The sequence below is a fragment of the Salmo salar genome, chromosome 01 (assembly GCF_965601325.2).
Source record: "Salmo salar chromosome 01, fSalSal1, whole genome shotgun sequence".
NCBI lineage: Eukaryota > Metazoa > Chordata > Actinopteri > Salmoniformes > Salmonidae > Salmo > Salmo salar.
In genome coordinates, this window is record NC_138291.1 from 131,342,430 (window position 1) to 131,366,680 (window position 24,251).

A 24,251-nucleotide genomic window follows, 5' to 3' on the forward strand; every position below is an offset into this window, starting at 1 on the left:
GTGTTTTCTATCCAAAGCCAATAATTATATGCCTATTCTAGTTACTGGGCAGGAGTAGTAACCAGATTAAATCGGTACGTTTTTTATCCAGCCGTGTCAATACTGTCCCCTAGCCCTAACAGGTTATTCTGTCTCTCACTGTTCAAATAAACCTACCATTAAAATTATAGACTGATCATTTCTTTGTCAGTGGGCAAACTTACAAAATCAGCAGGGGATCAAATACTTTTTCCCCTCACTGTAGAGTCAAATGAAGTTCGTTCAGGGCCGTCGATGTATCTGCTTGCTGGGGAATATACACAACTGTGATTATGATCAAAGAGAATTCTCTTGGCAGATAATGCGGTCGGCATTTGATTGTGAGGAATTCTAAGTCAGGTGAACAAAAGGACTTGAGTTCCTGTATGTTGTTATGATCACACCACGTCTCGTTAATCATAAGGCATACACCCCCGCCCTTCTTCTTACCAGAGAGATGCTTGTTTCTGTCGGCGCGATGCAAAAATAATCCAGGTGGCTTTACCGACTCCGATAGCGTGTCTCGACTGAGCCATGTTTCCGTGAAATAAAGAACGTTACAGTCTCTGATGTCTCTCTGGAAGGCAACCCTTGCTTGGATTTCATCTACCTTGTTGTCAAGAGACTGGACATTGGCGAGTAGTATGCTCGGGAGCGGTGTGCGTTGTGCCCGTCTACGGAGCCTGACCAGAAGACCGCTCCGTCTGCCCCTTCTGCGGCGCCGTTGTTTTGGCTTGCTGGCTGGGATCCGATCCATTGTCCTGGGTGGTGGGCCAAACAGAGTATCCGCTTCGGGAAAGTCGTATTCCTGGTCGTAATGTTGGTGAGTTGACGTTGCTCTTATATCCAATAGTTCTTGTCCACTGTTATATCTTCACCAACATAGTCAATATACAGATTGTTGTACACATATAGTGCATCCTCTCCTAGTGTGTGACGCACTAGCCGTCATGTAGATCTGGAAGCGTTGTTCCCATCTTCTCCAGTTTTCTCCACAAATTGCCTGATTGCACTAACGGTGGTGGTAACTAGGGCTGTGGCGGTCATTACATTTTGTCCATTGGTGATTGTCAGGCAAATAACTGCCGGTCTCACAGTAATTGATCATTAATTAACATAAACACATTTTACATCTCCTGGCTTCCACACTTCCCTACAAGCCACTGATGCAGACCTTTGGAGCATCTACATTCTAAAAAAATCGAATAAAACCATGCAATATAGCCTACACCATCACAATAAATCTATTATTTATTTTAGATAGGTCTGAAGAAACATGATATGGAGAAAATGTAGTCTATTTCAGAAGAACAGAATAGCATACTCTGAGTTGTCCTTATATTAGGCTCTGATATGGCTATGCCATATGGCTGTGGGCTACACTAGTTAATTTAGCAGGCCCTGATATGGCTATGCCATATGGCTGTGAGTTACACTAGTTCATTTAGCAGACAAGATTTGCTTAGAATTACGTGGCATTATATGATTAGGCCTAACGAACAGCAAAAGCACTAGCCTATGTCAATATACTATCCCCCATTGTACAAATGTTTACCTATTCTGTGCGAGAAATATATATTCCAAACATAGTCTGGGACAGTTGTGGGATGCGATAGATCCCAAATTAATACAAACACTAGCATTAAAAAAACTGTTTTAAGCAATCAAATCAAATTTATTTATATAGCCCTTCTTACATCAGCTGATATCTCAAAGTGCTGTAGAGAAACCCAGCCTAAAACCCCAAACAGCAAGCAATGCAGGTGTAGAAGCACGGTGGCTAGGAAAAACTCCCTAGAAAGGCCAAAACCTAGGAAGAAACCTAGAGAGGAACCAGGCTATGAGGGGTGGCCAGTCCTCTTCTGGCTGTGCCGGGTGGAGATTATAACAGCACATGGCCTAGATGTTCAAATGTTCATAAATGACCAGCATTGTCAAATAATAATAATCATAGTAGTTGTCGAGGGTGCAACAAGTCAGTAACACAAGAGTAAGTGTCAGTTGGCTTTTTCATAGCCGATCTTTGAGAGTATCTCTACCGCTCCTGCTGTCTCTAGAAAATTGAAAACAGCAGGTCTGGGACAGGTAGCACGTCCGGTGAATAGGTCAGGGTTCCAGCAGGTCTGGGACAACAGGTCTGGGACAGGTAGCACGTCCGGTGAACAGGTCAGGGTTCCATAGCTGCAGGCAGAACAGTTGGAACTGGAGCAGCAGCACGGCCAGGTGAATGAGCCTGATGCAACAGATCAGAAAGTTTAGCTTAAATTTTTGATAAACTATTAGGCTATATCTTCACATTATGAGTGCAGCAATGCCCACAAGGCAGTAGGCTATAACCATGAATATTCCATTAGCGGAAAACACCATTCTCAAAAGTGACAGCAAATGTGATTATGCATGTAATGCTTTTATTATAAAGGTGCATTTGTATTGCGAAAATTATCTTCCCCAAACTTTAAACTCACACACTGTGTAAGGGGAAAGGGGGATACCTAGTCAGTTGTACAACTGAAATATTTCAACTGAAACGTGTCTTCCGCATTTAACCCAACTCCTCTGAATCAGAGAGGTGCGGGGGGCTGTCATAATCGACATCCACATCTTCGGCGCCAGTTGGGCTCTACACCCATTGTAAAGCGGATTAATGTGCTTCATTTTTAGAAGTTATTTGTCCACTTTAGTGTTTGATGCAAACCTTATCAAAACATATAGGACAATGGGCAAGGCTACATGAGGTGTGCAACTATGATTTGAAAAAGTCGCAAAAAAAGGCATGCCTTAAACTGGGCATCATTCATAAGTGATAATATATAATTAATAAGTGATAGGCTAATATTGTCACCCATCACACTATTCTTCATTTAATATTGTCTTTACATATACACTAAATAATATATGTGTGAAATTTGTTTTGATTTAGAATGGAACATTATCATGCACCCGTCTCGAAACAGGGGGGGAAAAATACATGTAATCATTGCACTTAAATAGTGAATGGAGGATGCTTTTCCCGTAGTTAATTTTCATGCCAGCCAGGTAGGCTATAATCCTGTTGTAAAGAGAATAAATGTGCTTAATATTAGGAAAGTTGATAAATTAATATTGTAGGCCTAGTCTATAGAAAGCTGATGGAATAGTCCTCTTTTTAATAGGGGCCATCACTCTGTTTTCTTGCACAATTGCATAGCCTATAGAAATGTTGCACAACATGAGCTAATGGGCTCTCATGAAGTGTTGGATTAGATTTTCGATAACATTTACATTGATGTCAGAGTGATTAGAGGGACAATAGAGTGCTGAGTACCTGGCAGTTAGCAAGTTTGGTAGGCTACTAACGACCATCAGTAGCATCAGAGCTTGGAGAAGCCTAATTACCGTGACTAAATGGTCACGTGGAATTTGACTGCCATCTTGACTTGTGACCGCTGGTGTGGCGGTAATATGGTCACCTGTAACAGCCCTAGTGGTAACTTGAAGTACATCTTCAGTATTTAGCTAAGGTAATTACGATCACTTTTACTGACTGATTAAAACTCACTGGTTGTCGTCAGTAACTTTGCGCTGTCACACTTGCTACTAGCTCTGAGGAGAATTCAGTAAGCTAGCTCACTCTCAACTTCGGTTTGGCGCCATTTCCATGCAAGCGCTGTTGATTGTACTTGACAAAGTGATGAAACCGGACCATCTTTTGATACCATGTTGTAGTTTCTTATGACCGTAGGACTAGTTGACTAGGTGGGTATATAGATGACTAGTGAAACATAACTTAAAATATAAAATAATGTTTATTAAAAGACTTTGGATCACATGTTGAACTCATCAGTAGCTTCAAGACAGGAACTCCTTTCAGACTAAGTGCGCGGTCCTTTATACTACAATAACTAGTAAAACGTTTTCGTAACCGTTACTGAGAATGTTGTTGCTGTTCAGGCCGGCTACTTGCAAATACATTTTGTAGTTTATGTTAATACATTTCTTTATGGTATTTTGTATCTGTATTTTTACATTTTTGCCCATCCCTGTTTGTAGACTAATCGGGTGATGTGGCTATCTATGGAAATAGAGTGCCATAGTATGAGTCATAATACCTATAAAACCTAGTGGTCAAACAGGGAAATGGTTCCAATCGTTTTTCCACCATTCATATTTCTCATACGGGAATATATAGCAATATATTTGCCTCTATTTACCCCCCCCCCCAAAAAAAATATGAAATGCTAATGCACTGCTGTGGCTAAAGAACTACAAATTCCATGATGATCTGGACTTGACTGCTGAATCGAGGCAAGGCTAAGAATCTCTGGATTAACTATCTAATGTTAGTTAAATGTAGTAATTAATAAATTGGCTAAATTTCTTAAAATTTACAATTCTGTGAACTGTCTTCTGCTGGTTTTAAATTGACACAATACCTGTTAGCAAAGGTGTCAGCTAGAGATGATGCACAGGAGCTTGCAGGGATTTGTAGTTTTGCATGATTTCTACTTTGATGATAATTTTCATTTTCTAATCTTTGAGTAAATAGAGCTGAATAGTCACCTTGTCCGAAAGAGATTTACTTGGCTATCAAATCGTCACTCCAGAGGAAGCTTACACGAAACACAGCCCTTATTTTAAGTGTTTCTAAAAAAAAACCTACGGGAAAATTAAGGGTGGAACAACGTTTGGAACCATTTTCGCTTGACCACAGTATTATAACACCTCCACTGTGGGGCTCCATTGTCTTTCTGGGCCGGGCGTCAGTTAAACTGCAGTAACGAAGCAAGACTGTAGGATCAGTCGAAACCGTGATTCTTGACCGGAACCCTGGCCCCTTGAGGCAACCGTGTTTGTTATTATGCCGCATTCAAAACAACTGGAACTCCGAAAAATAAAAAGTCAAATCATGACATCAGTGATCTTGAGGTCGGAGCTGTAGAAAGACGCTCGAGTTCCCGAGTTGGAATTCCGACTTGGATGACCGTTCAAATCGAATTTTCCCAGTCAGAGCTCGTTTTTTTCAAGAGTTCCTAGTTGTTTTGAACGTACTGAATTCGGAGATTTTTTAATTCCCAGTTGTTTTGAACGTGGCACAAGAATGACGTTGCTGGTAGCATACACGTAGCCTAGTAGGATGTGCTCATTGAATATGGCGGCTGTGTTTCAGCCTCACTGTCCTGTACATTTGTAAGAACTTCCTATTTAATCCTTCATTTCATCTTTTATTTTATCGTGAAGAGGTAAGATAATGTGTTGTTCGTAAGGACTAATGGTCAGTATTGTGGTATTCAGAGTATTTTAGAAAAAAAAATCGCTATATAAGTACATGTTGGCTAGCGATAACTTACCTGTCAGTCATCAAGTAAATCGTGAAGAGGCTATAGCTAGCTATATCCGAAGTTCCTGATACCGGATTTGTAGCTAAGTCTTGTAATAACAACGTATTGATGCTACACATCCAGTCCTGTAATATTCTGTATGTTATCTAAGTTAATCAACACGTTTTGTGTCATCCATTTGATGTGCTGCTCTCTCAATCTGTGAACAAATGTTGGCTGCAATACATCAGTTAGCTAAATTGGATAGCTAACGTTAGTTAGGTAGCTAACTACTGTAGACGCCAATGTCCGGTAGCTGTACGGACTTTAAAAATTATTCTCTCACGAAGTTTTGTTAAATAGCTAACTAACATTGGACATGTTGTCCGAAGAAGGGCCCTGTGGTTTGTCAAGGATAGGACAGTACGTTAGCTAGCTATCTAACTATATTTTATAGCAGTTAGCTTGTTGCTATCTATTTCATAGTGGTAGCCTAGTTGGCTAGCTAGAATGCAGCTCAATTTGACGTTGACACTTAGCACACGGTCTGTGCTAAACGGGATCCTTGGGACGTCCCAAGGATTCCGGATAGCACAAAAGTTCTAGGGTCTTTTTCCGCTTTCATAACCGATTGCTAACGTCGTTATGCAATATTTATCTACGATGTCTCCAAATTGAAATTTGCCGTCTGTCGTCCTTGATGTTTAATCCATGGAAGCGAGCAAGCCAGCATCCTACCGCTTTGAAGATGAAACCCAGGGACTGGAACAAGCTATATAGCTACGATTGCCTTCTAGGTCGTGACAGCAGTGGTGCATACAAGGCGCAAAGTGGTCGTCCGACAAAAGCTAGCTAGATCTGGCCGATCAGAGTTCTGCTCACTAATCCTCTGGCATACTGACATTTCAGCTGCTTATGTCAGCAAACCCCTCGCCATGCTCCCTCAGTGACAAGTGTCATATTATGTCAAACGGCCATATAGTGGCAGTAGATATCCCAACGCAACACGCTGCCCTCTCAGTAATGTTTGGAATATAAGGATTCGTGAGTGTTCTGAAATTCCCTCAGTATAGATCTGTGGAAAATCTCATTAATTAGGTATTATTTGCTCAAATGCATAGCTAACATGGCTCTGGAAGGTTGTAAAATGTGTATGCATTATTGCTTGTAGTGTAGCTTTATTTTCCTGTTGTGAAAATGACCATAACTCCAAAGTTCAATGCGAGATTAGCAGTCTTTATCTCTGCCACACCATTTGCTTTTGGATGTAGCACACTCACCACAAAAGCCTTTTAAATATGCTCAGTTTGCTTTGATGAAGTCAAGCGGTTGTTGGAGATACATTTTTGTCATTTAGCAGACACTCTTATCCACTGTGAAATACAGTAGTGAGTGAATACATTTTCATTACTTTTTTTGCACTGGGTAATCGAACTCACAACCCTGGAATGGCAAGCGCCATGCTCCAACAACTGAGCTACACTGTACAGTGAGATACCACACATACACAACTTCACCTATACACAAATATCTTGGTCTGTTTGTGTGGATAAGCGGGTGTAAAGGGTTTATCCTCCGTAAATCCTTAAGCTACTCAGGAATGTCTGCATTTCCTGTACACTAGCAGAAATATGGCCAAATTGCTAGATTGGACTTCAGGGTGCTGCAGTGAATCGGATGTAACAAATGCAATCCTGTTGGTCAAGGAAAGTGGGGTGCTTGTGTTCCGGAATTCAATGCTTTTGTTCTGGAGCTCCACAATCTACTAGAATCTTTAGCCTGTTATCAGGCTTACATTAGAACTGCCACGCTGTTCAAGATGGTTAGGTACATAGCTTGGAGCAAATATGGGTGTGGTGGGTCAGTCCAACAAAAGCACAGTCATGACCCTACTGTTTTCTCTCTTCTCCCTACAGCCAAGTCTGAGCTCAACCTCTTCAGTGACGTCACTATCGAGTGGCCTGGTCCTTGGACCTGTCAGAACTGCAGCCATGCAGCCCCCTCCTCGGACCGGCCCCCCTGGTGCATCCGGCCCCCCTCCTGCCGGCGTTGGGCCCAATGCCTTCCGGAGGACAAGGCCCCACAAGCATACAGGAGCAGCGGTCATGGCGGGACTACCTGCCCAGCCCATGACAGACCCCTTCGCATTTGGCAGGCAAGCCCCTCCTCCTATGGCTACAGGTGGTCACCCGCCGCCACCCAATAGCAGCCCTCTGCCTTTGCAGGCCCCGCCTCCCGGTATGTACCACCAGGCTGGCATGGGTCAGGGGCTGCACCAACCACAACCACTGGATAGTGCACAGGCTGGGGCTGTGCCCCTTGGCCCACCACCGCCCTCTACCCCAGGGGTAAGCGTCTTAACCCATCACGGTACTGCGTCCCCTGTCCCTTTCCCTGGACAGCTACCTGGCCCGCCAGGCCATGCACCGCCAAGTGCAGAGCAGGGCTATTTTAACTCTAGGGAGCCAGCACCCTTGATGACCCCAGCCCCTATGTCTGGCCAAGCGCCTTATGGCCAGGACCACGGAGGAGACCATCACCCTCAGGGGATGCCCTTTAAGCCTGTGCCTCCCGTTTTGTCTCAGTGGGTGCCCGACCATGGGAGCCGCCCCCCGTCGGTTCAGAACTATTTCCAACCCACTAGTGATCCTCTACCCCAGGTTTATAATGCTGCTCCCCAGTCCCAGATATCTCCACACACACCCTTGCCCCACAGCACCCCTCCAACACACCCCCAGCAGCAACACCAGCCCCAACCACCTTCTCAGCACCCAGACAGGCCAACTAGCTCCCAGTGGCCCGACCTGGCAGGTGCGAACACACCCCAGCAACACAACGCCCATTTTCAGGCTCAGACCTACTTCAGCCAGAGCTCAGCCACCCTGGACTCATGGTTCAGCCAGCACCCCCAGGACCTGGTCTACCACCAGATGGGAGCTGGCCCTGGACTGGCTCGGCCCGATTCAGCCAGATCTCACTATCGGCACGACTCGGCCGGGTCTCACCATGGATCCCACTATGGATCTTACCATGCATCAACTCCTGGCCCAGCGCCGGTCCCCTTCATCCCAGATGGCACCATCTCCATGTTTTTCAAAGGAAATGACGTGGAGAATGAGGAGACCCTCGCCGGAGAGGGAGCCAGAGCAGTGAATGGGCTCCAGAACTTCCAGCCCTCCCATAATCACCAGCAGATGTCATCCCCTCAACCCCAAGCCAACCCAGTGGCGGGTGCAGAGGCCACCCACAGTTACCGTGGGCTCCCACCACAAGCTGGCCAATCATTAACCTACATGAACGATGGTAACTTTCCTGGAGCTGGCAAACCCGTCCAGGAGAAACCTGCTGAGGCCCAGTTTGACCACGTGGAGAACCTGGAGTGTGTGCCCAACCAGGAGGTCCTACCCAGCGAGCCCCAGAGCAGCCCTGCTGCAGCAGCCGCCCACGGGGGAGATTGCTACGAGGCAGGCCCCAACCTGGAGACCCCCGACTCTGTCCCCCGGCCCATACGTTCTGCCAGCGTGTCCTCTAGCTACAGCAACTTGAGCCACGGCAGCGGCACTGGTACAGTTCCACGCCGACACCAAGGAGTGGTGGGCACCTTCATCCAGCAGGAGAGCCCTCGGCCCTCAGAGGACGCATTCTCTTCAGCCGCTGCCGGAGGCTACTTTGAGCAGATTGACACCTCTCCGGCCGGGGATATGGCCGCTGCTTACCAGAGCATCCCGGAGAGAATGTGCCACAGCCAACCCCATACGCCCAGTCCTCCCAAACCCACCGGCATTTTCCAGGCTAGTGCCAACTCCTCCTTTGAGCCTGTGCGCTCACACAGTGTCGCAGTGCGCCCGGCGGAGGTGGACCGTGCCCGGATGGTGGCGGAGAGGGGCTCTGACTCTCTGCCTGGGAACCTGGAGCATCCTCCAGACAACCTTGAGAATATCTACGGAGCAGGTACAGGGCACACTCAAGCTGGGGATGGAGCTGGGGCACCTCCTCTTGCATACCCACTGAGTCACTCCCACTCCAGGCCCTCGTCCCGGGCTCATGTGGCCCACCGGCCCTGTGAGAGCCCTGCCACCACCCTGTGGGCCCAACATGACCCCGCTAGCCTGGGAACCAACATCCTGCTGGTCCCCGCTGCCCCTCCGATCCTTGCCCCACTGCGAAAGCCCAGTGCTGAGGTCATCCAACCCCCCGAGAATGGCTCCCTGGACCTTCAGCCCCCTCAACACGCCCCTCCGCCCTCCCAGCATCCCTCGGAGAACCTGGAGAACCCTCCTAAGGTGAGTGAGGGGGACACGTCTGACTCGCAGGCCAATCTGGGCTATGCCTCTCTCCTGGTGTCTGAATCGCTCCACCAGCCCGTGTTGATTGCCCCACCCACCTCCAATTACAGCATGATTCCTCCCAGTAACCCTGTGAGGCCGCCCTCGCAGGCTCAAGGGGCCAGTGCCGCACAGTCCGGTCCTCCCTTGAGCTCCAATCAGAACCCATTATTTGCCCCTACACCAATGAGCTCCTCCAGTCAGAGCCCCCTCAATCTTCTTCGGGATGACAGGGAAGGGGTTAAACCAGAGATCACGCCCCCACCATCCCAGTCCCAGCCTGCTCGCTCCCCTCTCTCAAAGGTCCAATCAATGTGCGGAAACTACCATTCTTCTCTACCTGTTCATTTTCAGGCTCCTCTTCCTGCTGCCGCCAATTATAATCAGCTCTCAAATTACGAGCTGCTTGATTTTTCTATGCACCAATCTCATATCCCAAACCAAGCCGCAGGGCTGCCACCTCTCTCCCTCCAGCAGGGCCCGCCCCTGGCGAGTAACGCTCCTGGGTTTTACCTGCAGGTCACCAAAGATGCTCAGCAGGTGGGTAGAGGCAATGGGGACACCTCCACAGCACAGATACCTGCCGAACCCATGCCCCCCCCAGTGGCCCCAAACACCCAACAACCACCCTCTGAGCCACCCATGGTACCCCAGCCCCAGCCTGGGCACCAAGGCCAAGGAGAGGACCCTGCAGCCCCTCTCAGTGGAGCACCACCACCGCAAGGGCAGTTCCCACCCCCAATGCAGGGTCCTGCCACGGGGAATGCACCCGCCCCCTCTGTGGCTTACCCTGGACCTCGGGGACATGTGCCTCTAGCCAACCCCCCTCCACCAGGAACCGGGGTTCCTCCAGCCCAGCCAGCCCCTACAGACCCACCGCGACCTCCCTCGTCTCTGGGAAGCCAGCTGGGGTACGGCCCACCTCCTCCAGGGCAAGTGTATGGGGGATACTACGGAGGTGCCTACCCGGAGTACCCAGATGGCAGAGCCTCATATCTTCCTGCTCAGTACCCACCCGCACCTGTGGACCCCAGAGCACAGCAGTATTATCAGGTACACATACTCACAAGTCAATCAGTGTTGCTTGCAGCAGGTTATATGTTGAATCATGGGGGATGTAATGGAGTTTAGGGCGGGGGAGTACTCTGTAGTAGAGGTCGACTGATTATGATTTTTCAACGCCGATACCGATTATTGGAGGACCAAAAAAGCCGATACCGATTAATTGGCAGATTTATTTTTTTTATTTTTTGTAATAATGACAATTACAACAATACTGAATGAACACTTATTTTAACTTAATATAATACATCAATAAAATCAATTTAGCCTCAAATAAATAATGAAACATGTTCAATTTGGTTTAAATAATGCAAAACAAAGTGTTGGAGGAGAAAGTAAAAGGGCAATATGTGCCATGTAAGAAAGCTAATGTTTAAGTTCCTTGCTCAGAACATGGGAACATATGAAAGCTGGTGGTTCCTTTTAACATGAGTCTTCAATATTCCCAGGTAAGAAGATTTAGGTTGTAGTTATTATAGGACTACTTCTCTTTATACGATTTGTATTTCATATACCTTTGACTATTGGATGTTCTTATAAGCACTTTAGTATTGCCAGTGTAACAGTATAGCTTCCGTCCCTCTCCTCGCTCAAACCAGGAACACATCGACAACAGCCACCCTCGAAGCAGAGTTACCCATGTAGAGGAATTGAAAAAACTACTCCAAGTCTCAGAGCGAGTGACGTTTGAAACGCTATTAGCGTGCACCTGGCTAACTAGCTAGCCATTTCACATCGGTTACACCAGCTTAATCTTGGGAGTTGATAGGCTTGAAGGGGTGGAACGTTCCAACAGGAATCTGTTCCAAAAAACGTAAAGTAAAAGGTTGCCAACCAACAACGCATACAAAGTAGCAACGCATACAAACCTAGCTAACTAGCTGCCGAATAGGCATCAACTCACCACGTAGCTTATTCTTAATGTTTGTCCATAGGCAAACAGACATGTGAGGACAGACATTTTTCGGAATAAACGTGCCGCTATACAACTTTGTATGCGTTGTTTTTTTGGAAACCTTGTTATTTACGAAGTTTTTGGAATAGATTCCTGTTGGAACGTTCCACAAATTATACTCACCCAGGTTGAAGTCATAAACAGCGCAATGCTTGAAGCACAGCGAAGGGCTGTTTGAATGAATACTTACCAGCCTGCTGCTGCCTACCACCGCTCAGTCAGACTGCTCAATCAAATCATAGACTTAATTATAATATAATAAACACACAGAAATACGAGCCTTGGGTCATTAATATGGTCGAATCCGGAAACTATCATCTCGAAAACAAAATGTTTTTTTCTTTCAGTGACATACGTATTTTATCTAACGGGCGATTAAGTCTAAATATTCCTGTTAGGCATTGATGTTTATGGTTAGGTACATTGGTGCAACGACAGTACTTTTTTCGCAAATGCGCTTGTTAACCTCTCTAGGGTAGGTGGCACCAAATCGTCCCACCTACGTAACAGCCAGTGTAATCCCGTGGCGCGTTATTCAAAAACCTCAAATGCAAAAACTTCAATTTTTCTAACATATGACTATTTTACACCATTTTAACCTGTTTGGGCTAGGGGGCAGTATTGAGAATTTTGGAAAAAATATGTGCCCATTTTTAACTGCCTCCTACACCAACTCAGAAGCTAGAATATGCATATTATTGTTCAGGTTTGGATAGAAAACACCCTGAAGTTTCTAAAACTGTTTGAATGGTGTCTGTGAGTATAACAGAACTCCTATGGCAGGCAAAAACCTGACAAGGTTTCATGCAGGAAGTGGCCTGTCTGACAAGGAGTCGTGCGTCTTGCATCTGTTTATTGAAAAGTAAGGATCTTAGCTGTAACGTGACAATTCCCAGGGCTCCAATAGGCTCTCAGGACGTGGGAAAATCATGAAGGTTGACGAGGCAGCCTCAGGCTGAAACAGATTATCATCTTATTCAAGTGTCCCATTAGGTGACAATGGAGTGAGGCGCGTGCGCGATTAGCCCCCGTGGAGTATTTTAATTCGGCTGTTTAGTTTATTGCAGATTCCCGGTCGGAATATTATCGCTTTTCTACGAGATAAATGGCATAAAAATTGGTTTTAAACAGCGGTTGACATGCTTCGAAGTACGGTAATGGAATATTTAGACATTTTTTGTCAAGCCATGCGCTATGCTCGTGACCGTGGATTACCATTCTGATAGTGTCTAGAACTCACGAACAAAACGTCGCTGTTTGGATATAATGATGGATTATTTGGGACCAAACCTACATTTGTTATTGAAGAAGAAGTCCTGGGACTGCATTCTGACGAAGAACAAGAAAGGTAAGAACATTTTTCTTATAGGAAATGTGATTTTGGTGAAGGCTGAACTGCGTGGGTGTCTAAATAACTAGCCCTGTGATGCCGGGCTATGTACTTAGAATATTGCAAAATGTGCTTCATCCGAAAAGCTATTTTAAAATCGGACATATCGAGTGCATAGAGGAGTAATGTATCTATAATTCTTAAAATAATTGTTATGCTTTTTGTGAACGTTTATCGTGAGTAATTTAGCAAACTGTTAGTAAATTCCCCGGAAGTTTGCGGGGGGTATGCTAGTTCTGAACGTCACATGCTAATGTAAAAAGCTGGTTTTTGATATAAATATGAACTTGATTGAACAAAACATGCATGTATTGTATAACATAATGTCCTAGGGTTGTCATCTGATGAAGATCATCAAAGGTGAGTGCTGCATTTAGCTGTCTTCTGGGTTTTGGTGACATTATATGCTGCCTTGAAAAATGGGTGTCTGATTATTTCTGGCTTGGTACTCTGCTGACATAATCTAATGTTTTGCTTTCGTTGTAAAGCCTTTTTGAAATCGGACAGTGTGGTTAGATTAACGAGAGTCTTGTCTTTAAATAGCTGTAAAATAGTCATATGTTTGAGAAATTGAATTAATAGGATTTTTAAGGTTTTGAAAATCGCGCCACAGGCTGCAAGTGGCTGTTACGTAGGTGGGACGAATTCGTCCCGCCTAGCCCAGAGAGGTTAAAGACAAGACTCTCGTTAATCTAACCACACTGTGCGATTTCAAAAAGGCTTTACAACGAAAGCAAAACATTAGATTATGTCAGCAGAGTACCAAGCCAGAAATAATCAGACACCCATTTTTCAAGCTAGAATATAATGTCACATAAACCCAAACCACAGCTAAATGCAGCACTAACCTTTGATGATCTTCATCAGATGACAACCCTAGGACATTATGTTATACAATACATGCATGTTTTGTTCAATCAAGTTCATATTTATATAAAAAACCAGCTTTTTACATTAGCATGTGACTAGCATGTGACTAGCATTCCCACCGAACACTGCCGGTGAATTTACTAAATTACTCACGATAAACGTTCACAAAAAGCATAACAATTATTTTAAGAATTATAGATACAGAACTCCTCTATGCACTCGATATGTCCGATTTTAAAATAGCTTTTCGGTGAAAGCACATTTTGCAATATTCTCAGTAGATAGCCCGGCATCACAGGGCTAGCTATTTAGACACCCAGCAAGTTTAGCACTCACCAAAGTCAGATTTACTATAAGAAAAATGTTATTACCTTTGCTGTCTTCGTCAGAATGCACTCCCAGGACTTCTACTTCAATAACAAATGTTGGTTTGGTTCAAAATAATCCATAGTTATATCCAAACAGCGGCATTTTGTTCGTGCGTTCAAGACACTATCCGAAAGGGTAAATAAGGGTGACGAGCATGGCGCAATTCGTGACAATTTTTTTTTAAATATTCCATTACCGTACTTCGAAGCATGTCAACCGCTGTTTAAAATCAATTTTTATGCCATTTTTCTCATAAAAAAGCGATAATATTCCGACCGGGAATCTGCGTTTAGGTAAACAGACGAAAGAAAATAAAGCATTCGGTCGACTCGGGCACGCGCCTAAGCCCACAGTACTCTGCTCGGCCACTTGCCAAACGCGATAAAGTGTTTCAGCCAGAGGCTGCCTCGATATCGTTCAGCTTTTTCCCGGGCTCTGAGAGCCTATGGGAGCCGTAGGAAGTGTCACGTTAGAGCAAAGATCCTCAGTCTTCAATAAAAAGAGCCAAGATGAAACACAACTTGTCAGACAGGCCACTTCCTGCATGGAATCTTCTCAGGTTTTGGCCTGCCATATGAGTTCTGTTATACTCACAGACACCATTCAAACACTTTTAGGAACTTTAGGGTGTTTTCTATCCAAAGCCAATAATTATATGCATATTCTAGTTACTGGGCAGGAGTAGTAGCCAGATTAAATCGGGTACGTTTTTTATCCGGCCGTGTCAATACTGCCCCCTAGCCCTAACAGGTTAAATCAACACCCGTTTGTTGAAGTAGGCTGTGATTCAATGAAAATTAACAGGCACCACATCGATTATATGCAACGCAGGACATGTTAGATAAACTAGTAATATCATCAACCATGTGTCGTTAACTAGTGATTATGTTAAGATTGATAGTTTTTTATAAGTTTAATGCTAGCTAGCAACTTACCTTTGCTTCTTGCTGCCCTCGCGTAACAGGTTGTCAGCCTGCCATGCAGGCTCCTCGTGGAGTGCAATGTAAGGCAGGTGGTTAGAGCGTTGGACTGGTAACCGAAGGTTGCACAAACGAATCCCCCCCTGAACAAGGCAGTTAACCCCCGTTTCTAGGCCGTCATTGTAAATAAGAATGCGTTCTTAATCTGACTTGCCTAGTTAAATAAAGGTGTAAAAAAAAAAAATATATCGGCAAATCGGTGGCCAAAAATAACGATTACCGATTTGTTATGAAAACTTGAAATCGGCCCTTATTAATCGGCCATTCCAATTAATCGGTCGACCTCTACTCTGTAGGTCTGGGTGATGTGGCCTAAAAATCATATCTATCTTTTTTCAAACTTATGAGCAATTCACTATATATATCTACATTTTTACGTTTTCTCTAAATAAGATTTCTTGCTCAAATAAACGTTAAGTACACTGCATTTCAAACAGTCAGGAATATTCTAATGAATTCAGGGCTTGTGAAATTATACCTAGGCTAAATATAAGCCTACCACAACATTGAGACCTATTAATCATTATATTATTTTATCAAAATAGTTTAATCACTTATGTCTTTCAAACTTTCTGTTACAAGTTTAACCAGAACCATGCAGATTCACTAATAATGCTAACTTCTCGGCTGTAACAGATATCATATGCAGTAGTTCTATAGAGATGAGATGATGACTTGGAATAAAATCATAGTCATCAAATGAAATGTACACAACTGAAATATTTTATTAAAGTAATGGGAATTAATTATGGTAAATAAGTGATAAGCGGTAATGGGACTTTTATTAATTGTTTTATTCTGTTACAGCATTCAACCCATATAATGCATAGTGTATTTAATGTTAACATTTTCAATTTCGATAAAACTATTTTTTTTAATAATCGAACCGAAACTGAACTGACCTCAAAAAGCACTAATCGCTCAGCACTAATATTTACAAAAGGAATACTTTTGCCAAATTGGATTTTCTGAACATTATCTCACCAAGTTCCTCCATTAGGCAAACCATTAACAGTATTACATTGCCTATTGTATAATAAAGATAACCTTTCACATTGAACAGCTACAGTGCTGCTCTTTGTGTACACCCATTTAGCATCGTTCATACCCTCTAGTCTAAAGCCTTAGACCCACCCATCTCTTAAAGAATTCACATTGTAAGTGCTTAAAAAACAAAGAAAGGATTTCAACATTAAAATCTTTTATTAACTAAAGGTAGTAGCCTACAATTAGGAAAAACAAAGGCTTAGGTAAAAACACTACCTATGCCTATATCATAAGATCATTTGAGTGACTTTGGTTCAGGTGATGATATGAACAAAGGAATCTATCCTGAGGGCATATTTCTGTCCAGCCCTTTAGAGCAGGACATGTACTGTCCATGGCCTTTTCATTGTAAAAGTCCTGATCTTCGAAAAAATATACTGAACAAAAATACAGTGCATTTGGAAAGTACTCAGTACTTTTAACACAATTTGTTACATTGCAGCCTTATTCTAAAATTGATTAATTATTTTTTCCCCTAATTAATCTACACACAATACCCCATAATGACAAAGCAAAAACAGGTTTTTAAAAATGTTTGCAAATGAATAAAAAATTAGCCTGAAAAAACATTTCCATAATTATTCAGACCATTTACACAGTACTTTGTTGAAGCACCTTTGGCAGCGATTATAGCCTCGAGTCTTCTTGGGTATGACGCTACAAGCTTGGCACACCTGTATTTGGGGAGATACCCATTCTTATCTGCATATCCTCTCAAGCTCTGTCAGGTTGGATGGGGAGCGTTGCTGCACAGCTATTTTCAGGTCTCTCCAGAGATGTTCGATGGAGTCCGGGCTCTGGCTGGGACCACTCAAGGACATTGAGACTTGCCCCAAAGCCACTCCTGCATTGTCCTGGCTGTGTGCTTCAGGTTGTTGTCCTGTTGGTAGGTGAACCTTTGCCCCAGTTTGAGTTCCTGAGCGCTCAGGAGCAGGTTTTTATCAAGGATCTATCTTACCTTTGCTCCTTCATCTTTCTCTCGATCCTGACTAGTCTCCCAGTCCCTGCCGCTGAAAAACATCCCCACATCATGATGCTGTCACCGCTAGAGGTCGACCGATTATGATTTTTCAAACCAATACGATTATTGGAGGGCCAAAAAGGCCGATACCGATTAATCGGCCAATTTTTTTATTATTATTTTTATTTATTTTTTATTTATTTTTTTGTATTTGTTTTTGTATTTTTTTTGTTGTAATAATGACAATTACAACAATACTGAATGAACACTTATTTTACCTTAATATAATACATCAATAAAATCAATTTAGCCTCAAATAAATAATGAAACATGTTCAATTTGGTTTAAATAATGCAAAAACAAAGTGTTGGAGAAGAAAGTAAAAGTGCATTATGTGCCATGTAAGAAAGCTAACGTTTAAGTTCCTTGCTCAGAACATATGAAAGCTGGTGGCTCCTTTTAACATGAGTCTTCAATATTCCCAGGTAAGAAGTTTTAGGTTGTAGTTATTATAGGAATTATAGGACTATTTCTCTCTATACCATTTGTATTTCATATACCTTTGACTATTGGATGTTCTTATAGGCACTTTAGTATTGCCAGTGTAACAGTATAGCTTCCGTCCCTCTCCTCGCTCCTACCTGGGCTCGAACCGGGAACACATCGACAACAGCCACCCTCGAAGCAGCGGGGAACAACCACTCCCAAGTCTCAGAGCGAGTGATGTTTGAATCACTATTAGCGCGCACCCGCTAACTAGCTAGCCATTTCACATCGGTTACACCAGCCTAATCTTGTGAGTTTACAGGCTTGAAGTCATAAACAGCGCAATGCATTGTGAAGGCTGTATGAATGAATGCTTACGAGCCTGCTGGTGCCTACCATCGCTCAGTCAGACTGCTCTATCAAATCATAGACTTAACTATAATATAATAAACACACAGAAATACGAGCCTTAGGTCATTAATATGGTCGAATCCGGAAACTATCATCTCGAAAACAAAATGTTTTTTTCTTTCAGTGAAATACGGAACCGGTCTGTATTTTATCGAACGGGTGGCATCCCTAAGTCAAAATTTTCCTGTTACATTGCACAACCTTCAATGGTGTGTCATAATTACGTAAAATTCTAGCAAATTAGTTCGCAACGAGACAGGCAATGAACGCAAGAGCAGTGACACAATTTCATGTTAGCAGGCAATATTAACTAAATATGCAGGTTTAAAAATATATACTTGTGTATTGATTTTAAAGAAAGGCATTGATGTTTATGGTTAGGTACAGTGGTGCAACGACAGTGCTTTTTTCGCAAATGCGCTTGTTAAATCATCACTCGTTTGTCGAAGCAGGCTATGATTTGATGAGAAATTAACAGGCACCGCATCGATTATATGCAACGCAGGACACGTTAGATAAACTAGTAATATCATCAACCATGTGTAGTTAACTAGTGATTATGTTAAGATTGATAGTTTTTTATAAGTTTAATGCTAGCTAGCAACTTACCTTGGCTTCTTGCTGCCCCCGCGTAACAGGTAGTCAGCCTGCCATGCAGGCTCCTCATGGAGTGCAGTAACCAGAAGGTTGCAAAAATGAATCCCGAATCCCCCCTGAACAAGGCAGTTAACCCCCGTTTCTAGGCCGTCATTGAAAATAAGAATGTGTTCTTAATCTGACTTGCCTAGTTAAATAAAGGTGTAAACATGTTTTATTTGTATATTTTTTTTAATTAAAAATCGGTGGCCAAAAATACCGATTACCGATTTGTTATGAAAACTTGAAATCGGCCCTAAGTAATTGGCCATTCCGATTAATCGGTCGACCTCTAGTCACCACCATGCTTCAGCGTAGGGATGGGGCCAGGTTTCCTCCATTCGTGACGCTTGGCATTCAGGCCATTTTTGGCAAACTCCAAGTGGGCTGTTTTGTGCCTTTTACTGAGGAGTGGCTTTCGTCTGGCCACTTTACCATAAAAGCCTGATTGGTGGAGTGCTGCAGAGATTTTTGTCCTTCTGGAAGGTTCTCCCATCTCCACAGAGCAACTCTGGAGCTCTGTCAGAGTGACCATAGGGTTCTTGGTCACCTCCCTGACCGAGGCCCTACTCCCCCGATTGCTCAGTTTGGCCGGGCAGCCAGCTCTAGGAAGAGTTTTGGTGGTTCCAAGCTTCTTCCATTTAAGAATGATAGAGGCCACTGTGTTCTTGGGGGCCTTCTATACTGAATAAATGCTTTGGTACCCTTCCCCTGAGCTGTGCCTCGACACAATCCTGTCTCGGATCTCTATAGACAATTCCTTTTAACTCATGGCCTGGTTTTTGCTCTGACATGTACTGTCAACTATGGGATATATATATATATATCACACACACACAGGTGTGTGCCTTTCCAAATCAATTAAATTTACCACAGGTGGACTCCAATCAAGTTGTAGAAACATCAAGGATGATCAATGGGAAAAGGATGCACCAGAACTCAATTTTGAGTGTCAATGCAAAGGGTCTGAATACTTATGTAAATAAGATATTTCTGTTTTTATTCTTAATACATTTACAAAAAAATTCTAAAAACCTGTTTTTGCTTTGTCATTATGGGGTATTATGTGTAGATTAATGAGGATTTTTTTTAATGAATTTTAGTATAAGGCTATAACGTAACAAATATGGAAAAAGTCATGGGGTCTGAATACTTTTCGAATGCACTGTATCAACACAACAGGAAATGGTTTGATCTCACATTTCAAAAGCTGAAAGAAAAGATCCCAGAAATATTCCATATGCATAAAAAGCTTATTTCTCTCAAATTCTGTGCACAAATTTGTTTACATGTTAGTGAGCATTTCTCCTTTGCCAAGACAATCCTTCCATGCATGCTTCAGTTTTGCTTGCCTCGAAGCGAGCATAGAAGTAATTTAGCTCGTCTGGTTGGCTCGTGTCACTGGGCAGCTTGCGGCTGTGCTTCCCTTTTGTAGTCTGTAATAGTTTGCAAGTCCTGCCACATCCGACGTGTGTCGGTGCTGGTGTAGTACAATTCAATCTTAGTCCTGTATTGACGCTTTGCCTGTTTGGTTTGTTGGAGGGTGTAGTGGGATTTCTTATAAGCTTCCGGGTTAGAGTCCCGCTCCTTGAAAGAGGCAGCTCTACCCTTTACCTCAGTGTGGATGTTGCCTGTAATCCAGTTGGTTGGGGTATGTATGTATGTAGGTAGGTAGGTAGGGTCACTGTGGGAACAACGTTATCAATGCAGTTATTGATGAAGCCAGTGACTGATGTGGTGTACTCCTCAATGCCATTGGGGGAATCCCAGAACATATTCCAGTCTGTGGTAGCAAAACAGTCCTGTAGCTTAGCATCTGCTTCATCTGACCACTTCCTTATTGAGTGAGTTACTGGTGCTTCCTGCTTTAGTTTTTGCTTCTAAGTGGGAATCAGGAGGATAGAATTATGGTCAGATTTGCCAAATGGAGGGCGAGGGAGAGCTCTGTGTGTGGCATAAAGGTGGTTTAGAGTTTTTTTTCCCTCTGGTTGCACATTTAACATGCTGATAGAAATTAGGTAAAACGGATTTAAGTTTCCCTGCATTAAAGTCCCCGGCCACTAGGATCGCCACCTGGTTGAGTGTTTTCCTGTTTGCTTATTGTCTTATACAGCTCATTCAGTGCGGTCTTAGTGCCAGCATCAGATTATGGTGGTAAATAGACAGCTACGAAAAATATAGATAAAAACTGTCTCGGTAAATAGTGTGGTCTACAACTTATCATGAGATATTCTACCTCAGGCGAGCAAAACCTCGAGACTTCCTTACTATTAGATTTTGTGCACAGACCACCACCCCTTGTCTTACCGGAGGCAACTGTTCTATCTTGCTGATGCAGCGTAAACCCCGCCACCTGTATGTTATCCATGTCGTCGTTCAGCCATGACTCGATGAAACATAAGATATTACAGTTTTTAATGTCCCGTTGATAGGATATTCGTGGACGTAGCGCATCTATTTTGTTATCCAATGATTTGTACGTTGGCTAAATGGACTGATGGTAGATTACCCACTCGCCGTCGGATACTTACAAGGCACCCCGAACTACGTCCTTGTTATCTGTCTCTTTCTCATGCGAATGACGGGGATTTGGGCCTTGTCGGATGTCTGAAGTAAATCTTTCACATCTGACTTGTTAAAGAAAAAATCTTTGTCCAGTACGAGGTGAGTAATCGCTGCCCTGATATCTAGAAGCACTTTTCGGTCATAAGACTGTGGCAGAAACATTTATGTACAAAATAAGTTACAAATAACGCAAAAAAAACACACAATATCACAGTTGGTTAGGAGTCCGTAAAACGGCTGCCATCTCAACCGGCGCCATGTCATACCAGGAAGCTGATAAAACTGTAGGTTTGCACAGCTGAAGAATTTCTGCTCAAACTGTCAGGAATTGTCTCAGGGAAGCTCATCTCCATGCTCATTGTCCTCACCAGGGTCTTCACCTGACTGCAGTTCGGCGTCATAACTGACTTCAGTGGGCAAATGCTCACCTTCGATGGCCACTGGCATGCTAGAGAGGTGTGCTCTTCACGGATGAATCCCGGTTTCAACTGTACTGGACAGATTGCAGGCGTTGTTGTCCAGCAGTTTGCTGATGTCAACGCTTTGAACAAAGTTCCCCATGGTGGCTGTGGGGTTATGGTATGGGCAGGCATAACCTATGGACAATGTACACAATTGCATTTTATCAATCTCCGTTTGAATGTACCGAGTGCACACCGTGACAAGATCCTGAGGCCCATTGTCATGCCATTTATCCGCAGTCACCTCATGTTTCAGCATGATAATGCATGACCCCATGTCTCAAGGATCTTTACACAAATCCTGGAAGCTGAAAATGTCCAGTTCTTCCATGGCCTGCATACTCACCAGACATCACCCATTGAGCAGGTTTGGGATGCTCTGGCTCAACCTGTACGACAGCGCGTTCCAGTTCCCACCAATATCCAGCAGGCTACAGACAATAGAAGCTGTAAAGGATGAAATCAAACAAAAGTAGACCAAATATTGAAACTTTGCATGACAAAATAACATTTATTGACCCCCCAATTTCAAGCAATAAGCTAGAAGTACAAAGACAAAATACCTGTAATGTTTCTTGTTCTCCCTCACTCATCTCCTACTTGTGACAGCAGGTTTATGCTGAAAGACAAATTCCAGAAAAATAGGTTAAAACATGAATTAATTAATCCCCTATAGCTTGTTGCCTGTTGACTGCTACAGCTGTACTAAAATGCCCTTTACACACCAGTGGAGGTTAGTATGAGGCGCTATACGAGGAAGGGCTCATTGTAACGTCTGGAATGGAGTAGATGGAACAGAGGAAAAACGTGGTTTCCATGTGTTTGATAACGTTCCATTTTTTTTCCATTCCTGACAATTCATTGAGTCCGGCCTCCTCTGGTACACACTCAACCTGCTTCCAACCAAACAATGCAGACACAAGATAACTATCTATACTGAACAAAAATATAAACGCAACAATTTCAAAGATTTTACTGAGTTACAGTTCATATAAATAAATTAGGCCCTAATCTATGGGGCGCAGCCATGAGTGGGCATGGGAAGGGATAGGCCCACCCAACTGGGAGCCAGGCCCACCCATTTGGAAGCCGGAACCAGGCCCAGCCAATCAGAATGAGTTTTTCCCCACAAAAGGGCTTTATTACAGATAAAGTCTCCTCAGTTACATTAGCTGTCCAGATGTGGAGGTCCTGGGCTGGCGTTGTTACATGTGGTATGCGGTTGTGAGGCCGGTTGAACGTACTGCCAAATTCTCTAAAACAATGATGGAGGCGGCTTATTGTAGAGAAATTAACATTAAATTATCTGGCAACCGCTCTGGTGGTCATTCCTGCAGTCAGCATGCCAATCTGTGGCGTTGTGTGACAAAACTGCACATTTTAGAGTGGCTTTTTATTGTCCACAGCACTATGTGCACCTGTGTAATGATCATGCTGTTTAACCTCTCTAGGCTATGTGGGACGAAATCGTCCCACCTACTCAACAGCCAGTGGAATCCCGTGGCGCGATATTCAAATACCTTAGAAATGCTATTACTTCAATTTCTCAAACATATGACTATTTTACACCATTTTAAAGACAAGACTCTCGCTAATCTAACCACACTGTCCGATTTCAAAAAGGCTTTACAACGAAAGCAAACCATTAGATTATGTCAGCAGAGTACCCAGCCAGAAATAATCAGACACCCATTTTTCAAGCTAGCATATGTCACAAAAACCAAAACCACAGCTAAATGCAGCACTAACCTTTGATGATCTTCATCAGATGACACTCCTAGGACATTATGTTATACAATACATGCATGTTTTGTTCAATCAAGTTCATATTTATATCAAAAAACAGCTTTTTACATTAGCATGTGACGTTCAGAACTAGCATACCCACCGCGAACTTCCGGTGATTTTACTAAATTACTCACGATAAACGTTCACAAAAAACATAATTATTTAAAGAATTATAGATACAGAACTCCTTTATGCAATCGCGGTGTCCGATTTTTAAAATAGCTTTTCGGCAAAAGCACATTTTGCAATATTCTGAGTAGATGGCTCGCCATAACGGGCTAGCTATTTTGACACCCACCAAGTTTGGCACTCACCAAACTCACAAGAAAAATTGGATTACCTTTGCTGTTCTTCGTCAGAATGCACTCCCAGGACTTCTACTTCATCCACAAATGTTGTTTTGGTTCAAAATAATCCATAGTTATGTTCAAATATCCTCTGTTTTGTTCTTGCGTTCAAGACACTATCCGAAGGGTGACGCGTATCGTGACCAAAAATGTCTAAATATTCCATTACCGTACTTCGAAGCATGTCAAACGCTGTTTAAAATCAATTTTTATGCGATTTTTCTTGTAAAAAAGCGATAATATTCCGACCAGGAAACACTGTTTTCGTTCAAAGACTTAAAGT

General features: G+C 43.4%; 1 protein-coding gene across 6 annotated transcripts in view; it reads left to right on the forward strand.

Moving 5' to 3' along the window:
- Positions 1-4,951: 4,951 nt before the first annotated feature.
- Positions 4,952-24,251, forward strand: part of sec16a (SEC16 homolog A, endoplasmic reticulum export factor) — a 103,989-nt gene continuing 84,689 nt past the window's right edge. For 4 of the 6 annotated variants that reach the window (XM_082978806.1, XM_082978808.1, XM_082978809.1 and 1 more), the window contains exons 1-2: positions 4,952-5,237; positions 7,232-10,693. In XM_082978806.1, the coding sequence (XP_082834932.1) occupies positions 7,307-10,693 (3,387 nt within the window). In that variant the 5' untranslated portion in view covers positions 4,952-5,237; positions 7,232-7,306. The remainder of the gene's footprint in view (positions 5,238-7,231; positions 10,694-24,251) is intronic. The other 2 variants (XM_082978811.1, XM_082978807.1) reach the window with 2 other exon arrangements.